Below are 18,539 nucleotides of genomic sequence, written 5' to 3' on the forward strand. Positions count from 1 at the left end.
AAAATAACCCAAAATCACCCCAAAATACCCCAAAAATACACCAAAAATACCCCAAAACCACCCCAAAAATACCCCAAAACCACCCCAAAAATACCCCAAAACCACACCAAAGCCACCCCCAAAAGACCCCAAAAATACCCCAAACCCCAAAAGACCCCAAAAATACCCAAAACCACCCCATAATACCACAAAACCACCCCAAAAATACCCAAAACCACCCCAAAACCACCCCAAAAATACACCAAAAATACACCAAAACCACCCCCAAAAGACCCCAAAAATACACCTAAATCACCCCAAAAATACCCCAAAACCACCCCAAAAATACATACCAAAATCACTCCAAAATACCACAAAAGCACCCCCAAAAATACACCAAAAATACCCCAAAAACACACCAAAATTACACCAAAAATACACCAAAAATACCCCAAAACCACCCCAAAATACACCAAAAATACCCCAAAACCACCCCAAAAGACCCCAAAAACATACCAAAAATACACCAAAAACACACCAAAAATACACCAAAATCACCCCAAAAATACACCAAAATACACCAAAAACACCCCAAAAATACCCCAAAACCACCCCAAAACCACCCCAAAAATTCCCCAAAACCACCCCAAAAATACCCCAAAACCACCCCAAAATACCACAAAACCACCCCAAAACCACCCCAAAAATACCCCAAAAACACACCAAAATTACACCAAAAATACACCAAAAATACCCCAAAACCACCCCCAAAAGACCCCAAAAATACACCAAAAATACCCCAAAAATACCCCAGAATACCACAAAACCACCCCCAAAGTACCCCAAAAATACCCCAAAATACCACACAACCACCCCAAAAATACACCAAGAATACCCCAAAAATACCACACAACCACCTCAAAAATACCCCAAAAATAATCCAAAAACACCCCAAGAATACCCCAAAAATACACCAAAATCACCCCAAAACCACCCCAAAAATACCCCAAAACCACCCCAAAAATACCCCAAAACCACCCCAAAAATACACCAAAACCACCCCAAAACTACCCCAAAAATACACCAAAATCACCCCAAGAATACCCCAAAAATACCCCAAAACCACCCCAAAATACAAAAAAACCACCCCAAAACCACCCCAAAAATACCCCAAAACCACCCCAAAATACACCAAAAATACCCCAAAACCACCCCAAAAATACACCAACACCAAAAATAACCCAAAATCACCCCAAAATACCACAAAAATACACCAAAAATACCCCAAAACCACCCCAAAAATACACCAAAACCACCCCAAAACTACCCCAAAAATACACCAAATCACCCCAAGAATACCCAAAAATACCCCAAAACCACCCCAAAATACAAAAAAACCACCCAAAACCACCCCAAAAATACCCCAAAACCACCCCAAAATACACCAAAAATACCCCAAAACCACCCCAAAAATACACCAAAAATAACCAAAATCACCCCAAAATACCCCAAAAATACACCAAAAATACCCCAAAACCACCCCAAAAATACCCCAAAACCACCCCAAAAATACCCCAAAACCACACCAAAGCCACCCCCAAAAGACCCCAAAATACCCCAAAACCACCCCATAATACCACAAAACCACCCCAAAAATACCCAAAACCACCCCAAAACCACCCCAAAAATACACCAAAAATACACCAAAACCACCCCCAAAAGACCCCAAAAATACACCTAAATCACCCCAAAAATACCCAAAACCACCCCAAAAATACATACCAAAATCACTCCAAAATACCACAAAAGCACCCCCAAAAATACACCAAAAATACCCCAAAAACACACCAAAATTACACCAAAAATACACCAAAAATACCCCAAAACCACCCCAAAATACACCAAAAATACCCCAAAACCACCCCCAAAAGACCCCAAAAACATACCAAAAATACACCAAAAACACACCAAAAATACACCAAAATCACCCCAAAAATACACCAAAATACACCAAAAACACCCCAAAAATACCCCAAAACCACCCCAAAACCACCCCAAAAATTCCCCAAAACCACCCCAAAAATACCCCAAAACCACCCCAAAATACCACAAAACCACCCCAAAACCACCCCAAAAATACACCAAAAACACACCAAAAATACACCAAAATCACCCCCAAAAATACACCAAAATACACCAAAACCACCCAAAAATACACCAAAACCACCCCAAAAATACACCAAAACCACCCCAAAAATACACCAAAATCACCCCAAGAATACCCCAAAAATACCCCAAAACCACCCCAAAAATACACCAAAACCACCCAAAACCACCCCAAAAATACCCCAAAACCACCCCAAAATTACACCAAAACCACCCCAAAATTACACCAAAACCACCCCAAAAATACCCCAAAACCACCCCAAAATACCACAAAACCACCCAAAAATACACCAAAACCACCCCAAAATACCCCAAAACCACCCCAAAAATACCCCAAACCCACCCCAAAATCCCCGAACCACCCCCCCAAAAACCCAAAAACCCCCAAAAACCCAAAAACCCCAAACCCCAAATTGCCCCAATTGCCCCAAAAGCTCCCCACAAGCCCACTTGGCCGGCTGCGGCCGCGCCGGCGCTCACCCGGCTCCTCGGGGCGCGGCTCCTCGGTCCCGAGGCGCAGCCGCTGGTACTTGGACCTGCCGCAGCGCGGGTTTGGGGATTTGGGGTCAATTTGGGGGTTTTGGGGTTTTTTGGGGTGATTTTGGGGTTTTTTTGCAGTTTTTTTGGGGTTTTTTTTGGGGTGTGTTGGGGGTTTTTTGGGGCGATTTTGGGGTGATTTTTGGGTGATTTTGGGGTTTTTGGGGTGTTTTGGGGGTATTTTGGGGTGATTTTGGGGTTTTTTTGGGGGATTTTGGGGTGATTTTTGGGGTGATTTTGGGGTTTTTGGGGGTGTTTTGGGGGTATTTTGGGGTGATTTTGGGGTTTTTTTGGGGGATTTTGGGGTGATTTTTGGGGTGATTTTGGGGTTTTTGGGGTGTTTTGGGGGTATTTTGGGGTGATTTTGGGTTTTTTTTGGGGGATTTTGGGGGTGATTTTGGGGTGATTTTTGGGTTTGTTGGGGGTTTATTGGGGTTTTTTTGGGGTGATTTTGGGGTTTTTTTGGGGGATTTTGGGGTGATTTTGGGGTGATTTTTGGGTTTGTTGGGGGTTTATTGGGGTTTTTTTGGGGTGATTTTGGAGCTTTTTTGGGGGTTTTTTTGGGGTGATTTTGGGTTTTTTTTTGGGTTTTTTGGGGGCGATTTTGGGGTTTTTTTGGGGCGCTTTTGTACATTTTTCGGGGTTTTATCGCGTTTTTTTCGGGTCTCTGGGGTGGTTTTTAGGGTTTCTCCCTCACCTCTCCTGCTTGAGGGCGAACTCCAGCATGCGGATGCGGCGCACCAGGTCCAGCTTGAGGCTCTCCTGGCCCTGGCGCTCGCCCTGCAGGAACGCCACCTGCGCCTTGGGGACACCAAAGGGACATCGGGGATGTCAGGGACACCCAGGGACACCCAGAGACCCTTGGGGACACCCAGGGGTCCTTGGGGACACTCAGGGTCCTTGGGGACATTGGGGACACTTGGGGACACTCAGGGTCCCCGAGGCTCTCCTGGCCCTGGCGCTCGCCCTGCAGGAACGCCACCTGCGCCTTGGGGACACCAAAGGGACATCGGGGACATTGGGGACCCTTGGGACACCCAGGGACACCCAGAGACCCTTGGGGACACCCAGGGAGCCTTGGGGACATTGGGGACCCTTGGGGACACTCAGGGTCCTTGGGGACATTGGGGATCCTTGGGGACACTCAGAGTCCTTGGGGACACTCGGGGTCCTTGGGGACATCAGGGTCCTTGGGGACATTGGGGACACTTGGGGACATCAGGGTCCTTGGGGACATTGGGGACATTGGGGACACTCAGGGACATCAGGGTCCCCGAGGCTCTCCTGGCCCCGGCACTCGCCCTGCAGGAACGCCACCTGCGCCTTGGGGACACCAAAGGGACATTGGGGACATCAGGGACACCCAGGGACACCCAGGGACACCCAGAGACCCTTGGGGACACCCAGGGAGCCTTGGGGACATTGGGGACCCTTGGGGACACTCAGGGTCCTTGGGGACATTGGGGATCCTTGGGGACACTCAGAGTCCTTGGGGACACTCGGGGTCCTTGGGGACATCAGGGTCCTTGGGGACATTGGGGACACTTGGGGACATCAGGGTCCTTGGGGACATTGGGGACATTGGGGACATCAGGGTCCTTGGGGACATTGGGGACATTGGGGACATCAGGGTCCTTGGGGACATTGGGGACACTTGGGGACATCAGGGTCCTTGGGGACATTGGGGACATTGGGGACACTTGGGGACATCAGGGTCCCCGAGGCTCTCCTGGCCCTGGCGCTCGCCCTGCAGGAACGCCACCTGCGCCTTGGGGACACCAAAGAGACATCGGGGACATCAGGGGGTGACAGGGACACCCAGGGGACATTGGGGACCCTTGGGGACACCAAAGGGACATTGGGGACATCAGGGGGTGACAGGGACACTCGGGACACCCAGGGAGCGTCCCCAGCCCTCGGGGGGACAGGGAGGTCACCCAGGGCCCATCCCAGTATCCCCAGTATCCCCAGTACCCCCAGTGCCCATCCCAGTATCCCCAGTACCCCCCCAGTGCCCATCCCAGTATCCCCAGTATCCCCAGTACCCATCCCAGTATCCCCAGTATCCCCAGTACCCCCAGTGCCCATCCCAGTATCCCCAGTACCCCCAGTGCCCATCCCAGTATCCCTAGTACCCCCAGTGCCCATCCCAGTATCCCCAGTATCCCCAGTGCCCATCCCAGTATCCCCAGTATCCCCAGTATCCCCAGTATCCCCAGTATCCTCAGTGCCCACCCCAGTATCCCCAGTATCCCCAGTGCCCATCCCAGTGCCCATCCCGGTGCCCCCGTCCGCCGCTCCCGCCGTGTCCCGGTGCCCTCCCCCGCCCCCTCCCGGTGTCCCCACCCCCTCCCAGTACCCATCCCAGTATCCCCAGTATCCCCAGTATCCCCAGTATCCCCAGTATCCCCAGTGCCCATCCCGGTGCCCCCGTCCGCCGCTCCCGCCGTGTCCCGGTGCCCTCCCCCGCCCCCTCCGGTGTCCCCACCCCCTCCCCGCCGCCCCGGCCGCCATTTCCTCCCAAGATGGCGCCGGCGGCGGCCACCCCGCCCCGGTGACCCCCGCTGTCCGCCGCTGTCCGCCGCTGTGCCCCGGTGACCCCCGGTGTCCCCTCACCGTCCCTCCCCTCACCACGGCAGCGCCGCCGCCATTACCTGCAGCTCGGCCCTCTCCGCTTCCCAGCGCCCTTTCTCCGCCTCGAACCGCGCCACTCGTGCTGGATGAAGTGCAGGATGCCCGGCAGGCTCAGGCCGGTTCGTGCCGCGGGCTCGGGGCCCGGAGCGGGGCCCGGAGCGGGGCCGGGGGGCGGAGGTTGGGCCCGGGCCGGCGGAGCCCGCTCGGCCGCCATGGCGGCTGCCACAAAGGGAGCCACGGGCGGCAGCGGCTTCCTGCCACAAAGGGAGCCGGAAAGGGGGCGGGGCCAAGGGGAAGGGGCGGGGACAAGGGGAAGGGGCGGGGCCAAGGGGAAGGGGCGGGGTCAAGGGGAGGCGCCGTTGCCGTGGCAACCGTGGGGGGGGGGCTGTGGGGGGAATTTTGGGGTTTCTTGGGGGGTTTTAGGGGATTTTTGGGGGGTTTAGGGGATTTTTGGGGGGGTTAGAAGGGATTTTGGGGGTGTTTCGGGGGTCTTTAGGGGGTTAGAGGGGATTTTGCGGGGTTTTAGGGGATTTTTGGGTTTTTTGGGGGGGTTAGAAGGGATTTTGGGGGGTTTTAGGGGATTTTGGGGGTGTTTCGGGGGTCTTTAGGGGGTTAGAGGGGATTCCGGGGGGTTTTAGGGGATTTTTTGGTTTTTTGGGGGGGTTAGAAGGGATTTTGGGGGGTTTTTTGGGGGGTTAGAGGGGATTTTGGGGGGTTTTAGGGGATTTTTGGGAGGTCTTCCTAGGGTTAATGGGGATTTTGGGGGGGTTCGGGGGTCTTTAGGGGGTTAGAGGGGATTTTGGGGGTTTTAGAGGATTTTTGGGTTTTTTGGGGGTCTTTAAGGGGGTTAGAAGGGATTCTGGGGGGTTTTAGGGGATTTTTGGGGGGTTAGAAGGGATTTTGGGGGGTTTTAGGGCATTTTTGGGGATCTTTGGAAAGTTAGAGGCGATTTGGGGGCGTTTAGGCCATTTTTTGGGTTTTTTAGGGGGTTGTAGGGGATTTTAGGTTTTTTTCGGGTGCTCTTTGGCGGTGTCACAGGGGATTTTGGGCGTCCATGCGCCTCTAATTCCCCTAATTATCGGGAATTAATTAACGCCTCATTAACATTTCCCCCCCCCTCCACAGCGCCACCGCGTGGTCACCGCTGGCATCGCCGCCACCGACCCGACTACGGCACCGCCTCCCAATTAATCAATCACCCCTCCAATTAACCAACGAATTAACCGCCTAATTAATGAGCTAATTAACCGACGCCATGAGAATCACCCCCTGCCAGGCCGCCCTGGCCGCCGCCATCGCCCTCAACCTCCTGCTGCTGCTCTTCTCGCGCCTGCTCCCCGGCGCGTCCCCTCCGTGCCGCCGTCCCCGGCGCGTCCCCGCCGCCGTCGCCGAGGGCGTCCCCGGCGTCACCGTCATCCTCCGCGACTTCGACGGCCCCGAGCACGACGTGGCCGCCACCGCCCGCTCCTTCGCCGCCCTGCCCGGCGTCCCCGTCCTGGTGGCCGCCGACGTGTCCCCGTACCCGCCCGTGCCGCTCCCCGCTGGCGTCGCCGTGCTGTCCCTGCGGCCGGAGCCTCACCGGCCGCCGCCGCGGCCGGAGCTGGCCGTGCGGACGCGCCACGTGGCCTTGGTGCCGGACGGCGCCCCGCGCCGCGCCCGGCCTGCTGCGGCGCATGAGGGACGTCCTGGAAGCCGCCTCGGACGGCGCCACCAAGGTGGTGGCGGCGGCCGTGGGGCGGCGGCGGCCGCGGTGTTTGGCGTTGGAGGTGGACGTCAAGGCGTGGACGGCGCGGTACAGCTACGCCGACGGGCAGGGCGACGGGCGCGGCGACGGGCGCGGCGAGCTCTGCGGGGCGCTGGACGGAGCCCCGGCCGTGTTGCTCCTCCGCACGCGCGACCTCTTCTCGCTGCCCTTCCCGCTGACCCGCCCGGTGGCCACCTCGCTGTCCCTCCAGGCGGCCGCGCGGGGCTGGCGGCTCCTGCTGCTGCCGGCCGCGTTCCCGCTGGCGCCGCGGCCGCCCCCGTCGCCCCACGCGCAGCGGCGAGCCCGCGGCGCGTCGGAGGCGCGGCGCCGGGCGCTGCTGGAGCAGTTCGGCGTCAAGCTGGAGGTGCTGCCGGACGGCGCCCGGCGCTGGCACGGCTGCGACAAGGACACGCCGCGCTGCTTCGGCACGGTGCGGGCGCAGAGCCCCGAGTACCTGCTGGCCGGGCGCTGGACGCCGCCCTGCTGCCTGCGGGCGCTGCGAGCCACCGCCCGCCACGTGCTGGCCCAGCTGGAGGCGGCCGGCGTGCGGCACTGGCTGGAGGGCGGCTCCCTCCTGGGCGCCGTCCGCCTCGGGGACGTCATCCCCTGGGACTACGACGTGGACGTGGGGCTCTACCGCGACGACGTGCCCAAGTGCCGCTGGCTGGCGGCCGTGGCGGCCACCGGCCGGCCGGTGGAGGACCCGCAGGGCTTTCTCTGGGAGAAGGCGGCCGAAGGGGAATTTTTCCGCGTCCATTTCAGCCGGATCAACCGGCTGCACGTGGACCTGTGGCCGTTCTACGCGCGGCCCGGCGCGGGCCTCATGACCAAGGACACGTGGCTGGGCCACCGGCAGGACGTGGAGTTCCCCGAGCGCTTCCTGGTGCCCCTGGGCACGGTGCCCTTCGCCGGCGTGCTGGCCAAAGCCCCCAACGACCCCCGGGGCTTCCTGGAGCTCAAATTCGGGCCCGGCGCCATCGAGAGCCCGAGTACCCCAACCCCGAGGTCAGGAGGTTGGCACAGGACGTGGGCAATAAAACATCACGGTGACGCTCGTGCCAGTCTGGGTGCCACTGTGTGTGCCACCCCTGGGGTCCCTGTGCCACCTCTGGGGTCCCTGTGCCACCCCTGGGGTCCCTGTGCCACCTTTGGGGTCCCTGTGCCACCCCTGGGGTCCCTGTGCCACCCTCGGGGTCCCAGTGCCACCCCTGGGGTCCCAGTGCCACCTTTGGGGTCCCAGTGCCACCCCTGGGCCATCGAGTGCCCCAACCCCGAGGTCAGGAGGTTGGCACAGGACGTGGGCAATAAAACCTCGCGGTGACGCTTGTGCCACCCTTGGCATCACCTTTGGGGTCCCTGTGCCACCTTTGGGGTCCCTGTGCCACCCCTGGGGTCCCAGTGCCACCCCTGGGGTCCCAGTGCCACCTCTGGGGTCCCTGTGCCACCTTTGGGGTCCCTGTGCCACCTCTGGGGTCCCTGGTGCCATCCTGGGGTCCCAGTGCCACCTTTGGGGTCCCAGTGCCACCCCTGGGGTCCCAGTGCCACCTTTGGGGTCCCAGTGCCACCCCTGGGCCATCGAGTACCCCAACCCCGAGGTCAGGAGGTTGGCACAGGACGTGGGCAATAAAACCTCGCGGTGACGCTTGTGCCACCCTTGGCATCACCTTTGGGGTCCCTGTGCCACCTTTGGGGTCCCTGTGCCACCCCTGGGGTCCCAGTGCCACCCCTGGGGTCCCAGTGCCACCTTTGGGGTCCCAGTGCCACCCCTGGGGTCCCAGTGCCACCTTTGGGGTCCCTGTGCCACCCTTGGGATCCTGTGCCACCTTTGGGGTCCCAGTGCCACCTTTGGGGTCCCTGTGCCACCTTTGGGGTCCCTGTGCCACCCCGGGGCCATCGAGAGCCCCCTCGAGTGCCCCAACCCCGAGGTCAGGAGGTTGGCACAGGACGTGGGCAATAAAACATCACGGTGACGCTCGTGCCACCCTTGGCATCATCTTTGGGGTCCCAGTGCCACCCCTGGGGTCCCAGTGCCACCTTTGGGTCCCTGTGCCACCCCTGGCCATCGTGTGCCCCAACCCCGAGGTCAGGAGGTTGGCACAGGACGTGGGCAATAAAACCTCACGGTGACACTTGTGCCACCCTTGGCATCGCCTTTGGGGTCCCTGTGCCACCCCTGGGGTCCCTGTGCCACCTTTGGGGTCCCAGTGCCACCCCTGGGGTCCCAGTGCCACCTTTGGGGTCCCTGTGCCACCCCTGGGGTCCCTGTGCCACCCCTGGGCCATCGAGAGCCCCCTCGAGTGCCCCAACCCCGAGGTCAGGAGGTTGGCACAGGACGTGGGCAATAAAACCTCGCGGTGACGCTTGTGCCAGTCTGGGTGCCGCTGTGTGTGCCACCCCTGGGGTCCCTGTGCCACCCCTGGGGTCCCTGTGCCACCTCTGGGGTCCCTGTGCCACCTTTGGGGTCCCTGTGCCACCCTTGGCATCGCCTTTGGGGTCCCAGTGCCACCCCTGGGGTCCCAGTGCCACCCTTGGGGTCCCTGTGCCACCCCTGGGGTCCCTGTGCCACCTTTGGGGTCCCAGTGCCACCCCTGGGGTCCCAGTGCCACCCTTGGGGTCCCTGTGCCACCTCTGGGGTCCCTGTGCCACCCCTGGGGTCCCTGTGCCACCTTTGGGGTCCCTGTGCCACCTTTGGGGTCCCTGTGCCACCTTGGCATCGCCTTTGGGGTCCCAGTGCCACCCCTGGGGTCCCAGTGCCACCCCTGGGGTCCCTGTGCCACCTTTGGGGTCCCTGTGCCACCTTTGGGGTCCCAGTGCCACCCCTGGGGTCCCAGTGCCACCTTTGGTCATTTATTTTTATCCCATTTTTCTCATTTTTATCCCATTTTTTGTCATTTTTATCCCATTTTTGCTCATTTCCCCCTCACTTTTTCCCATTTTTGCTCATTTTTATTTCACATTATCCCATTTTTCCTCATTTTGATCCCATTTTTCCTCATTTTTATCCCATTTTTCCTCATTTTGATCCCATTTTTCCTCATTTTTATCCCATTTTTGCTCATTTTTATCCCATTTTGCTCATTTTTATCCCATTTTTGCTCATTTTTACCCATTTTTATCCCATTTTGCTCATTTTCCCCTCACTTTTTCCCATTTTTGCTCATTTTTAATTCACATTATCCCATTTTCCTCATTTTTACCCATTTTTCCTCATATTTACCCATTTTTCCTCATTTTTATACCATTTTTACTCATTTTCCCCTCACATTTTCCATTTTTGCTCAGTTTTAATTCACATTATCCCATTTTTTCTCATTTTTATACCATTTTCCTCATTTTTATCCCATTTTTTGTCATTTTTATTCCATTTCTTGTGATTTTTATCCATTTTTCCTCATTTTTATCCCATTTTTGCTCATTTTCCCCTCACTTTTTCCCATTTTTGCTCATTTTTATTTCACATTATCCCATTTGTCCTAATTTTTATCCCATTTTTGCTCATTTTTACCCATTTTTATCCCATTTTTGCTCATTTTCCCCTCACTTTTTCCCATTTTTGCTCATTTTTATTTCACATTATCCCATTTTTCCTCATTTTGATCCCATTTTTCCTCATTTTTATCCCATTTTTCCTCATTTTGATCCCATTTTTCCTCATTTTTATCCCATTTTTCCTCATTTTTATCCCATTTTGCTCATTTTTATCCCATTTTTGCTCATTTTTACCCATTTTTATCCCATTTTTGCTCATTTTCCCCTCACTTTTTCCCATTTTTGCTCATTTTTAATTCACATTATCCCATTTTCCTCATTTTTACCCATTTTTCCTCATATTTACCCATTTTTCCTCATTTTTATACCATTTTTACTCATTTTCCCCTCACATTTTCCCATTTTTGCTCAGTTTTAATTCACATTATCCCATTTTTTCTCATTTTATACCATTTTCCTCATTTTTATCCCATTTTGTCATTTTTATCCCATTTTTCCTCATTTTTACCCATTTTTCCTCATTTTTATCCCATTTTTGCTCATTTCCCCCTCACTTTATCCCATTTTTGCTCATTTTATCCCATTTTTGCTCATTTTTACCCATTTTTCCTCATTTTTATCCCATTTTTGCTCATTTCCCCCTCACTTTTCCCCATTTTTGCTCATTTTTCACCCGTTCAATCCCGTTTTTGGTCACCTTTTGGTCACTTTAATGCACAGAAATTCACATTTTTTACACACCACGATAACACTGACGGGGGGGGGGAGTGGCCCCGGTTTTGGGGAGGATTTGGGGATTTTTGGGGGGGATTTTTGGGGGGATTTTGGGGGGTTTTGGGTCATTCCAGGGACTGCAGCATCAGCAGCTGCTTCAGCACCTTGGTCTGGCTCGTCTCACGGATCTCGCCGGCCAGGAACATCTCATCCACCACTGTGTACACCTAAAAACAGCAAAAAAACCCCAAAATTAGGTAAAATCGGCCAAAAATCTGCAAAAATCAGCAAAAAATCAGCAAAAAAACAGAAAAATTCACCCCAAAATCAGCAAAAATGGCCAAAATTACCCCAAAAATGCACAGAAATGACCCAAAATCAGCCCAAATCAGCCCAAAACCCAGGCAGGAACATCTCATCCACCACTGTAAACACCTAAAAACAGCAAAAAAACCCAAAATCAGCAAAAATCGGCCAAAAATCTGCAAAAAACAGCAAAAAACACCCCAAAATCAGCAAAAATGGCCTAAATGACCCCAAAAATGCACAAAAATGACCCAAAATCAGCCCAAAACCCAGGCAGGAACATCTCATCCACCACTGTGTGCGCCTAAAATACCCAAAAAAACACAAAATCAGCAAAAATCAGCAAAAAAAACGGCAAAAAAAACAGAAAAATTCACCCCAAAATCAGCAAAAATGGCCAAAATGACCCCAAAAATGCACAAAAATGACCCAAAATCAGCCCAAATCAGCCCAAATTCAGCCAAAATCCCCCAAAAATCCCCCGAAAATGGCCCAAAATCCCCCAAAATTGGCCAAAATCACCCCAAATTCAGCCAAAATCCCCCCCAAAAAATCAGCTAAAATCACCCCAAAATCAACAAAAAAAACCCAAAATCGGCCAAAATCCCCCCAAAAAGTGGCCCCAAATCACCCAAAATCACCCCAAAATCCCCCCAAAAATCAGCTAAAATCAACCCTAGTTCAGCTAAAGTCACCCCAAAATCAGCCAAAATCTCCCTGAAATCAGCTAAAATCACCCAAAAATGGCCCAAAATCACCCCAAAAATCAACAAAAAAACCCCAAAATCAGCCAAAATCCCCCAAAAAGTGGCCCCAAATCACCCAAAATCACCCCAAAATCACCAAAAAAACCCCAAATCAGCCAAAATCCCCCCAAAATCTGCCAACATCCCCCCAAAATCCCCCCAAAAAATGGCCCAAAATCGGCCTAAATCACCCAAAATCCCCCCAAAAATGGCCCCAAATCACCCAAAATCACCCCAAAATCACCAAAAAAAACCCAAATCAGCCAAAATCTCCCCAAATTCAGCCAACATCCCCCCAAAAAATGGCCCAAAATCACCCCAAAATCAAAAAAAAACCCCAAAATCGGCCAAAATGCCCCCAAAATCAACAAAAAACCCCAAATCAGCCAAATTCAGCCCAAATTCAGCCAACATCCTCCCAAAATCCCCCAAAAAATGGCCCAAAATCAACAAAAAAAACCCCAAAATCCCCCCAAATTCAGCCAAAATCCCCCCCAAAATGGCCCCAAATCACCCAAAATCGGCCAAAATCACCCCAAAAATCAACAAAGAAACCCCAAAATCGGCCAAAATCCCCCCAAAAATGGCCCCAAATCCCCCAAATCACCCCAAAATCCCCCAAAATCCATCCACGAGTGAGGACCCCCCCAAAACCTCCCAGGACCCCTCCCCAAATTAATTAATCCTAGCGAGACCCCTCCCCAAATTAATGAACCCCTTCAGGACCCCTCCCCAAATTAATTAATCCCCCCAGGACCCCTCCCCAAGTTAATTAATCCTTCCAGGACCCCTCCCCAAGTTAATTAATCCTTCCAGGACCCCTCCCCAAGTTAATTAATCCTCCCAGGACCCCTCCCCAAATTAATTAATCCCCCCAGGACCCCTCCCCAAATTAATGAACGCCCTCAGGACCCCTCCCCAAATTAATTAATCCCCTCAGGACCCCTCCCCAAGTTAATTAATCCTTCCAGGACCCCTCACCAAATTAATTAATTCTTTCAGGACCCCTCCCCAAATTAATTAATCCTTCCAGGACCCCTCGCCAAATTAATTAATTCCCTCAGGACCCCTCCCCAAATTAATGAACCCCCTCAGGACCCCTCCCCAAATTAATTAATCCCCCCAAGACCCCTCCCCAAATTAATTAATCCTCCCAGGACCCCTCCCCAAGTTAATTAATCCTTCCAGGACCCCTCCCCAAATTAATGAACCCCCTTAGGACCCCTCGCCAAATTAATTAATTCCCTCAGGACCCCTCCCCAAATTAATGAACGCCCTCAGGACCCCTCCCCAAATTAATTAATCCCCCCAAGACCCCTCCCCAAATTAACGAACCCCCCCAGACCTTGTAGAAGTTGAAGACCTTGACAAAGTTAAGACCCCCAAACCATCAAAGACCCCTCCCCAAATTAATTAATCTTTCCAAGACCCCTCCCCAAATTAATGAACCCCCTCAGGACCCCTCCCCAAATTAATGAACCCTCTCAGGACCCTTCCCTAAATTAATTAATTCCCCCAAGACCCCTCCCCAAATTAATGAACCCCCCCAGACCTTGTAGAAGTTGAAGACCTTGACAAAGTTAAGACCCCCAAACCATCAAAGACCCCTCCCCAAATTAATTAATCCTTCCAGGACCCCTCCCCAAATTAATGAACCCCATCAGGACCCCTCCCCAAATTAATTAATCCCCCCAGGACCCCTCCCCAAATTCACGAACCCCCCCAGACCTTGTAGAAGTTGAAGATGAGTTGAAGACCTTGACGAAGTTAAGACCCCCAAACCATCAAAGACCCCTCCCCAAATTAATTAATTCCCTCAAGACCCCTCCCCAAATTAATGAACCCCCTCAGGACCCCTCCCCAAATTAATTAATCCCCCCAAGCCCCCTCCCCAAATTAACGAACCCCCCAGACCTTGTAGAAGTTGAAGACGAGTTGAAGACCTTGACGAAGTTAAGACCCCCAAACCATCAAAGACCCCTCCCCAAATTAATTAATTCCCTCAAGACCCCTCCCCAAATTAATGAACCCCCTCAGGACCCCTCCCCAAATTAATGAACCCTCTCAGGACCCCTCCCCAAATTAATTAATCCCCCCAGGACCCCTCCCCAAATTAACGAACCCCCCCACACCTTGTAGAAGTTGAAGACCTTGACAAAGTTAAGACCCCCAAACCATCAAAGACCCCTCCCCAAATTAATTAATCTTTCCAAGACCCCTCCCCAAATTAATGAACCCCCTCAGGACCCCTCCCCAAATTAATTAATCCCCCAGGACCCCTCCCCAAATTAACGAACCCCCCCAGACCTTGTAGAAGTTGAAGACGAGGTCGAGCTCGCAGACGTTGTGGAAATACTCGTTGAGCACCTGGGGGTCCCGATTAATTAACACCCGCAATCAATTAACCCCGGGGGGGCGGGGCTGGTGAAGGGCTGGGGGCGTTAATTAAGGAGCTAATTAAGGAGTTAACGAGGCGCCCACCTCCACGAAGTTGTGGATGGCCTCCAGGTAGGCCAGGTTGTTGTCGGTGACGTCCACGCAGATGCAGAAGTAGAGGCCGGCGTAGCGGCGGTAAATGATCTTGAAATTGCGGAACTGGGGGGAACCGGGAGTGACTGGGGGAACTGGGATAAACTGGGATAAACTGGGAGGGACTGGGAGGGACTGGGATAAACTGGGAGGGACTGGGATGGACTGGGATGGACTGGGAGGGACTGGGATGGGACTGGGATGGACTGGGAGTGACTGGGGGAACTGGGATAAACTGGGATAAACTGGGAGGGACTGGGATGGGACTGGGATGGACTGGGAGGGACTGGGAGGGACTGGGGGGAACTGGGATAAACTGGGAGTGACTGGGAGGGACTGGGATAAACTGGGAGTGACTGGGATGGGACTGGGAGGGACTGGGATGGGACTGGGGGGAACTGGGAGGGACTGGGATAAACTGGGATAAACTGGGATAAACTGGGAGGGACTGGGAGGGACTGGGATGGGACTGGGATGGACTGGGAGGGACTGGGATAAACTGGGAGGGACTGGGAGGGGACTGGGACGGACTGGGAGGGACTGGGGGGAACTGGGATAAACTGGGAGGGACTGGGAGGGACTGGGGGGAACTGGGAGTGACTGGGATGGGACTGGGAGGGACTGGGGGAACTGGGATAAACTGGGATAAACTGGGAGGGACTGGGGGGAACTGGGATAAACTGGGAGTGACTGGGGGAACTGGGATAAACTGGGAGGGACTGGGATGGGACTGGGAGGGACTGGGAGTGACTGGGGGAACTGGGATAAACTGGGATAAACTGGGAGGGACTGGGATAAACTGGGAGTGACTGGGGGGAACTGGGATAAACTGGGAGGGACTGGGATGGGACTGGGAGGGACTGGGAGTGACTGGGGGAACTGGGATAAACTGGGATAAACTGGGAGGGACTGGGATGGGACTGGGAGGGACTGGGAGTGACTGGGGGAACTGGGATAAACTGGGATAAACTGGGAGGGACTGGGATGGGACTGGGATGGGACTGGGATGGACTGGGAGGGACTGGGAGGGACTGGGATGGGACTGGGGGGAACTGGGAGTGACTGGGGGAACTGGGATAAACTGGGATAAACTGGGATAAACTGGGAGGGACTGGGATGGACTGGGAGGGACTGGGAGGGACTGGGAGGGGACTGGGATGGACTGGGATAAACTGGGATGGACTGGGGGGAACTGGGAGGGACTGGGATGGGACTGGAATGGGACTGGAATGGGACTGGGGGGAACTGGGATAAACTGGGGGGGACTGGGATGGACTGGGATGGACTGGGAGGGACTGGGATAAACTGGGAGGGACTGGGATAAACTGGGAGGGACTGGGATTGAACTGGGATTGACTGGGATGGACTGGGCTGAACTGGGAGGGACTGGGATGGGACTGGGAGGGACTGGGAGGGACTGGGATGGGACTGGGATAAACTGGGATAAACTGGGATAAACTGGGAGGGACTGGGATGGGACTGGGATGGGACTGGGATAAACTGGGATAAACTGGGAGGGACTGGGATGGGACTGGGATGGGACTGGGATGGACTGGGAGGGACTGGGATAAACTGGGAGGGACTGGGAGGGACTGGGATGGACTGGGAGGGACTGGGGGGAACTGGGATAAACTGGGAGGGACTGGGAGGGACTGGGATAAACTGGGAGGGACTGGGATGGGACTGGGAGGGACTGGGATGGGACTGGGATGGACTGGGAGGGGACTGGGATGGACTGGGAGGGACTGGGATGGACTGGGAGGGACTGGGAGGGACTGGGATAAACTGGGAGGGACTGGGATAAACTGGGAGGGACTGGGATTGAACTGGGATTGACTGGGATGGACTGGGCTGAACTGGGAGGGACTGGGATGGACTGGGATGGGACTGGGATAAACTGGGATAAACTGGGATAAACTGGGAGGGACTGGGATGGGACTGGAATGGGACTGGGATAAACTGGGATGGACTGGGGGGAACTGGGAGGGACTGGGATGGGACTGGGAGGGACTGGGGGGAACTGGGATAAACTGGGAGGGACTGGGATGGACTGGGATGGACTGGGAGGGACTGGGATAAACTGGGAGGGACTGGGATAAACTGGGATGGACTGGGACAGACTGGGATGGACTGGGATGGGACTGGGAGGGACTGGGATGGACTGGGAGGGGAGGAACTGAGTAATTTTCAGGTACCAAAGGTGATTTTGGAGTAAAAACGGCGATTTTGGGGTGGATAAAAGCGATTTTGGGGCAAAAACTTGTGATCATGAGGGAAAAAATGGAGATTTTGGGGTAAAAATGGCAATTTTGGGGTAAAAACTTGTGATTATCAGGGAAAAAATGACTATTTTGGGGTACAAAATGGAGATTTGGGGTAAAAATGGCGATTTTGGGGTAAAAACTTGAGATTATGAGGGAAAAAATGGAGATTATGGGGTAAAAATGGTGATTTTGGGGCAAAAACTTGAGATTATGAGGAAAAAATTGGGATTTTGGGGTAAAAATGGCGATTTTTGGGAGAAAACTTGAGATCATGAGGGAAAAATGGAGATTTTGGGGTAAAAAAGGCGATTTTGGGGTAAAAAATGGCGATTTTGGGGCAAAAAACTTGAGATTATGAGGGAAAAATTGAGATTTTGGGGTAAAAAATGGCAATTTTGCGGCAAAAACTTGTGATCATGAGGGAAAAAATGGAGGTTTTGTGGTAAAAATGGCGATTTTTGGGGCAAAAACTTGATATTATGAGGAAAAAATTGGGATTTTGGGGTAAAAATGGCGATTTTGGGGCAAAAAACTTGTGATCATGAGGGAAAAAATGGAGACTTTGGGGTAAAAAATGGCGATTTTGGGGTAAAAAATGGTGATTTTGGGGGAAAAATTTGTGATCATGAGGAAAAAATGGAGATTTTGGGGTAAAAAATGGCAATTTTGCGGCAAAAACTTGTGATCATGAGGGAAAAAATGGAGATTTTGGGGTTAAAAATGGCGATTTTGGGGTAAAAAATGGCAATTTTGCGGCAAAAACTTGTGATCATGAGGGAAAAAATGCAGATTTCGGGGTGCAAATGTTGATTTAGGGGTGGGTAAATCTGGTTTCGGGGTAAAACCTGCGGGTTTTGGGGGGAAAAGCGTCGGTTTTGGGGTTTTTACCTCGACGAAATTGGTGTGCTTGGCGTCCCTGACGGTGACCACGGCGTGCACCTCCTCGATGAGCTTCTGCTTCTCGTCGTCATCAAACTGCATGTACCACTTGGCCAGGCGGGTCTTGCCGGCCCGGTTCTGGATCAGGATGAAGCGGATCTGCCCCGGAATTCCCAAAAAAAATTGGGATTTTGGGAGGGTAAAAACTTGGGGGAAATGGGGAAATTCCGCCCTTGAAATTCCCATTTTGTCGGAATTTAAATTCCAATTTTATCCTGATTTAGGGAGGGCTCCCAGCCCGGTTCTGGATCAGGATGAAGCGGATCTGCCCCGGAATTCCCCCAAAAAATTGGGATTTTGGGAGGGTTAAAATCAGGGGGAAGTGGAGAAAATTCCATCCCCAAAATTGTGGAAAACCTCAAAATCCCCTCATAAAAACCCCAAAATAATTAATCCCCTCCTCAGAACCCCTCAAAATCCCCTTCAAAAGACCTTAAATGGGAAAAAACTCAAAATCTCCTCATAAAAAACTTAAAATAATTAACCTTCATC

General features: G+C 53.3%; 3 protein-coding genes and 1 long non-coding RNA gene across 4 annotated transcripts; 2 read left to right on the top strand and 2 right to left on the bottom strand.

Moving 5' to 3' along the window:
• Positions 1-2,562: 2,562 nt before the first annotated feature.
• On the bottom strand, positions 2,563-6,467 carry LOC137467457 (striatin-4-like; the record flags this gene model as incomplete). The annotated part of the gene is made up of 4 exons (XM_068178955.1): positions 6,440-6,467; positions 5,337-5,701; positions 3,380-3,483; positions 2,563-2,681 (listed from the first exon to the last, which is right to left on the bottom strand). Coding segments are annotated over exons 1-4 (616 nt in total), but the record flags the coding sequence as incomplete, so codon positions are not given.
• A 72-nt stretch (positions 6,468-6,539) lies between these two features.
• Positions 6,540-8,132, top strand: LOC137467458 (ribitol 5-phosphate transferase FKRP-like; the record flags this gene model as incomplete). The annotated part of the gene is given in 2 exon segments (XM_068178956.1): positions 6,540-6,961; positions 6,963-8,132. Coding segments are annotated over 2 exon segments (1,560 nt in total), but the record flags the coding sequence as incomplete, so codon positions are not given.
• Position 8,133: 1 nt separating this feature from the next.
• LOC137467462 (uncharacterized) lies at positions 8,134-8,381 on the top strand. The gene is made up of 2 exons (XR_010995512.1): positions 8,134-8,253; positions 8,322-8,381. It is a non-coding gene; the product is annotated as an uncharacterized lncRNA (long non-coding RNA).
• Positions 8,382-11,235: 2,854 nt separating this feature from the next.
• On the bottom strand, positions 11,236-18,248 carry LOC137467461 (AP-2 complex subunit sigma-like). The gene is made up of 4 exons (XM_068178958.1): positions 17,997-18,248; positions 14,797-14,910; positions 14,623-14,682; positions 11,236-11,490 (listed from the first exon to the last, which is right to left on the bottom strand). The coding sequence occupies exons 1-4, from the start codon at positions 18,231-18,233 to the stop codon at positions 11,389-11,391; spliced, it is 513 nt and encodes a 170-aa protein (XP_068035059.1). The 5' UTR covers positions 18,234-18,248; the 3' UTR covers positions 11,236-11,388.
• Between the last annotated feature and the right edge of the window lie 291 nt (positions 18,249-18,539).

The sequence above is a fragment of the Anomalospiza imberbis genome, unplaced genomic scaffold (assembly GCF_031753505.1).
Source record: "Anomalospiza imberbis isolate Cuckoo-Finch-1a 21T00152 unplaced genomic scaffold, ASM3175350v1 scaffold_642, whole genome shotgun sequence".
Lineage (NCBI taxonomy): Eukaryota > Metazoa > Chordata > Aves > Passeriformes > Viduidae > Anomalospiza > Anomalospiza imberbis.

What these genes read in the sequence shown, in the direction of transcription:
- LOC137467461 (XM_068178958.1), bottom strand. Translation starts at nt 18,233, where the DNA reads ATGGGAATTTCAAGGGCGGAATTTCCCCATTTCCCCCAAGTTTTTACC. An exon ending in AGCACACCAATTTCGTCGAG is followed by an intron (nt 14,911 to 17,996) that starts GTAAAAACCCCA and finishes GGTTCCCCCCAG; the next exon opens with TTCCGCAATTTCAAGATCAT. An exon ending in CCATCCACAACTTCGTGGAG is followed by an intron (nt 14,683 to 14,796) that starts GTGGGCGCCTCG and finishes CGGGACCCCCAG; the next exon opens with GTGCTCAACGAGTATTTCCA.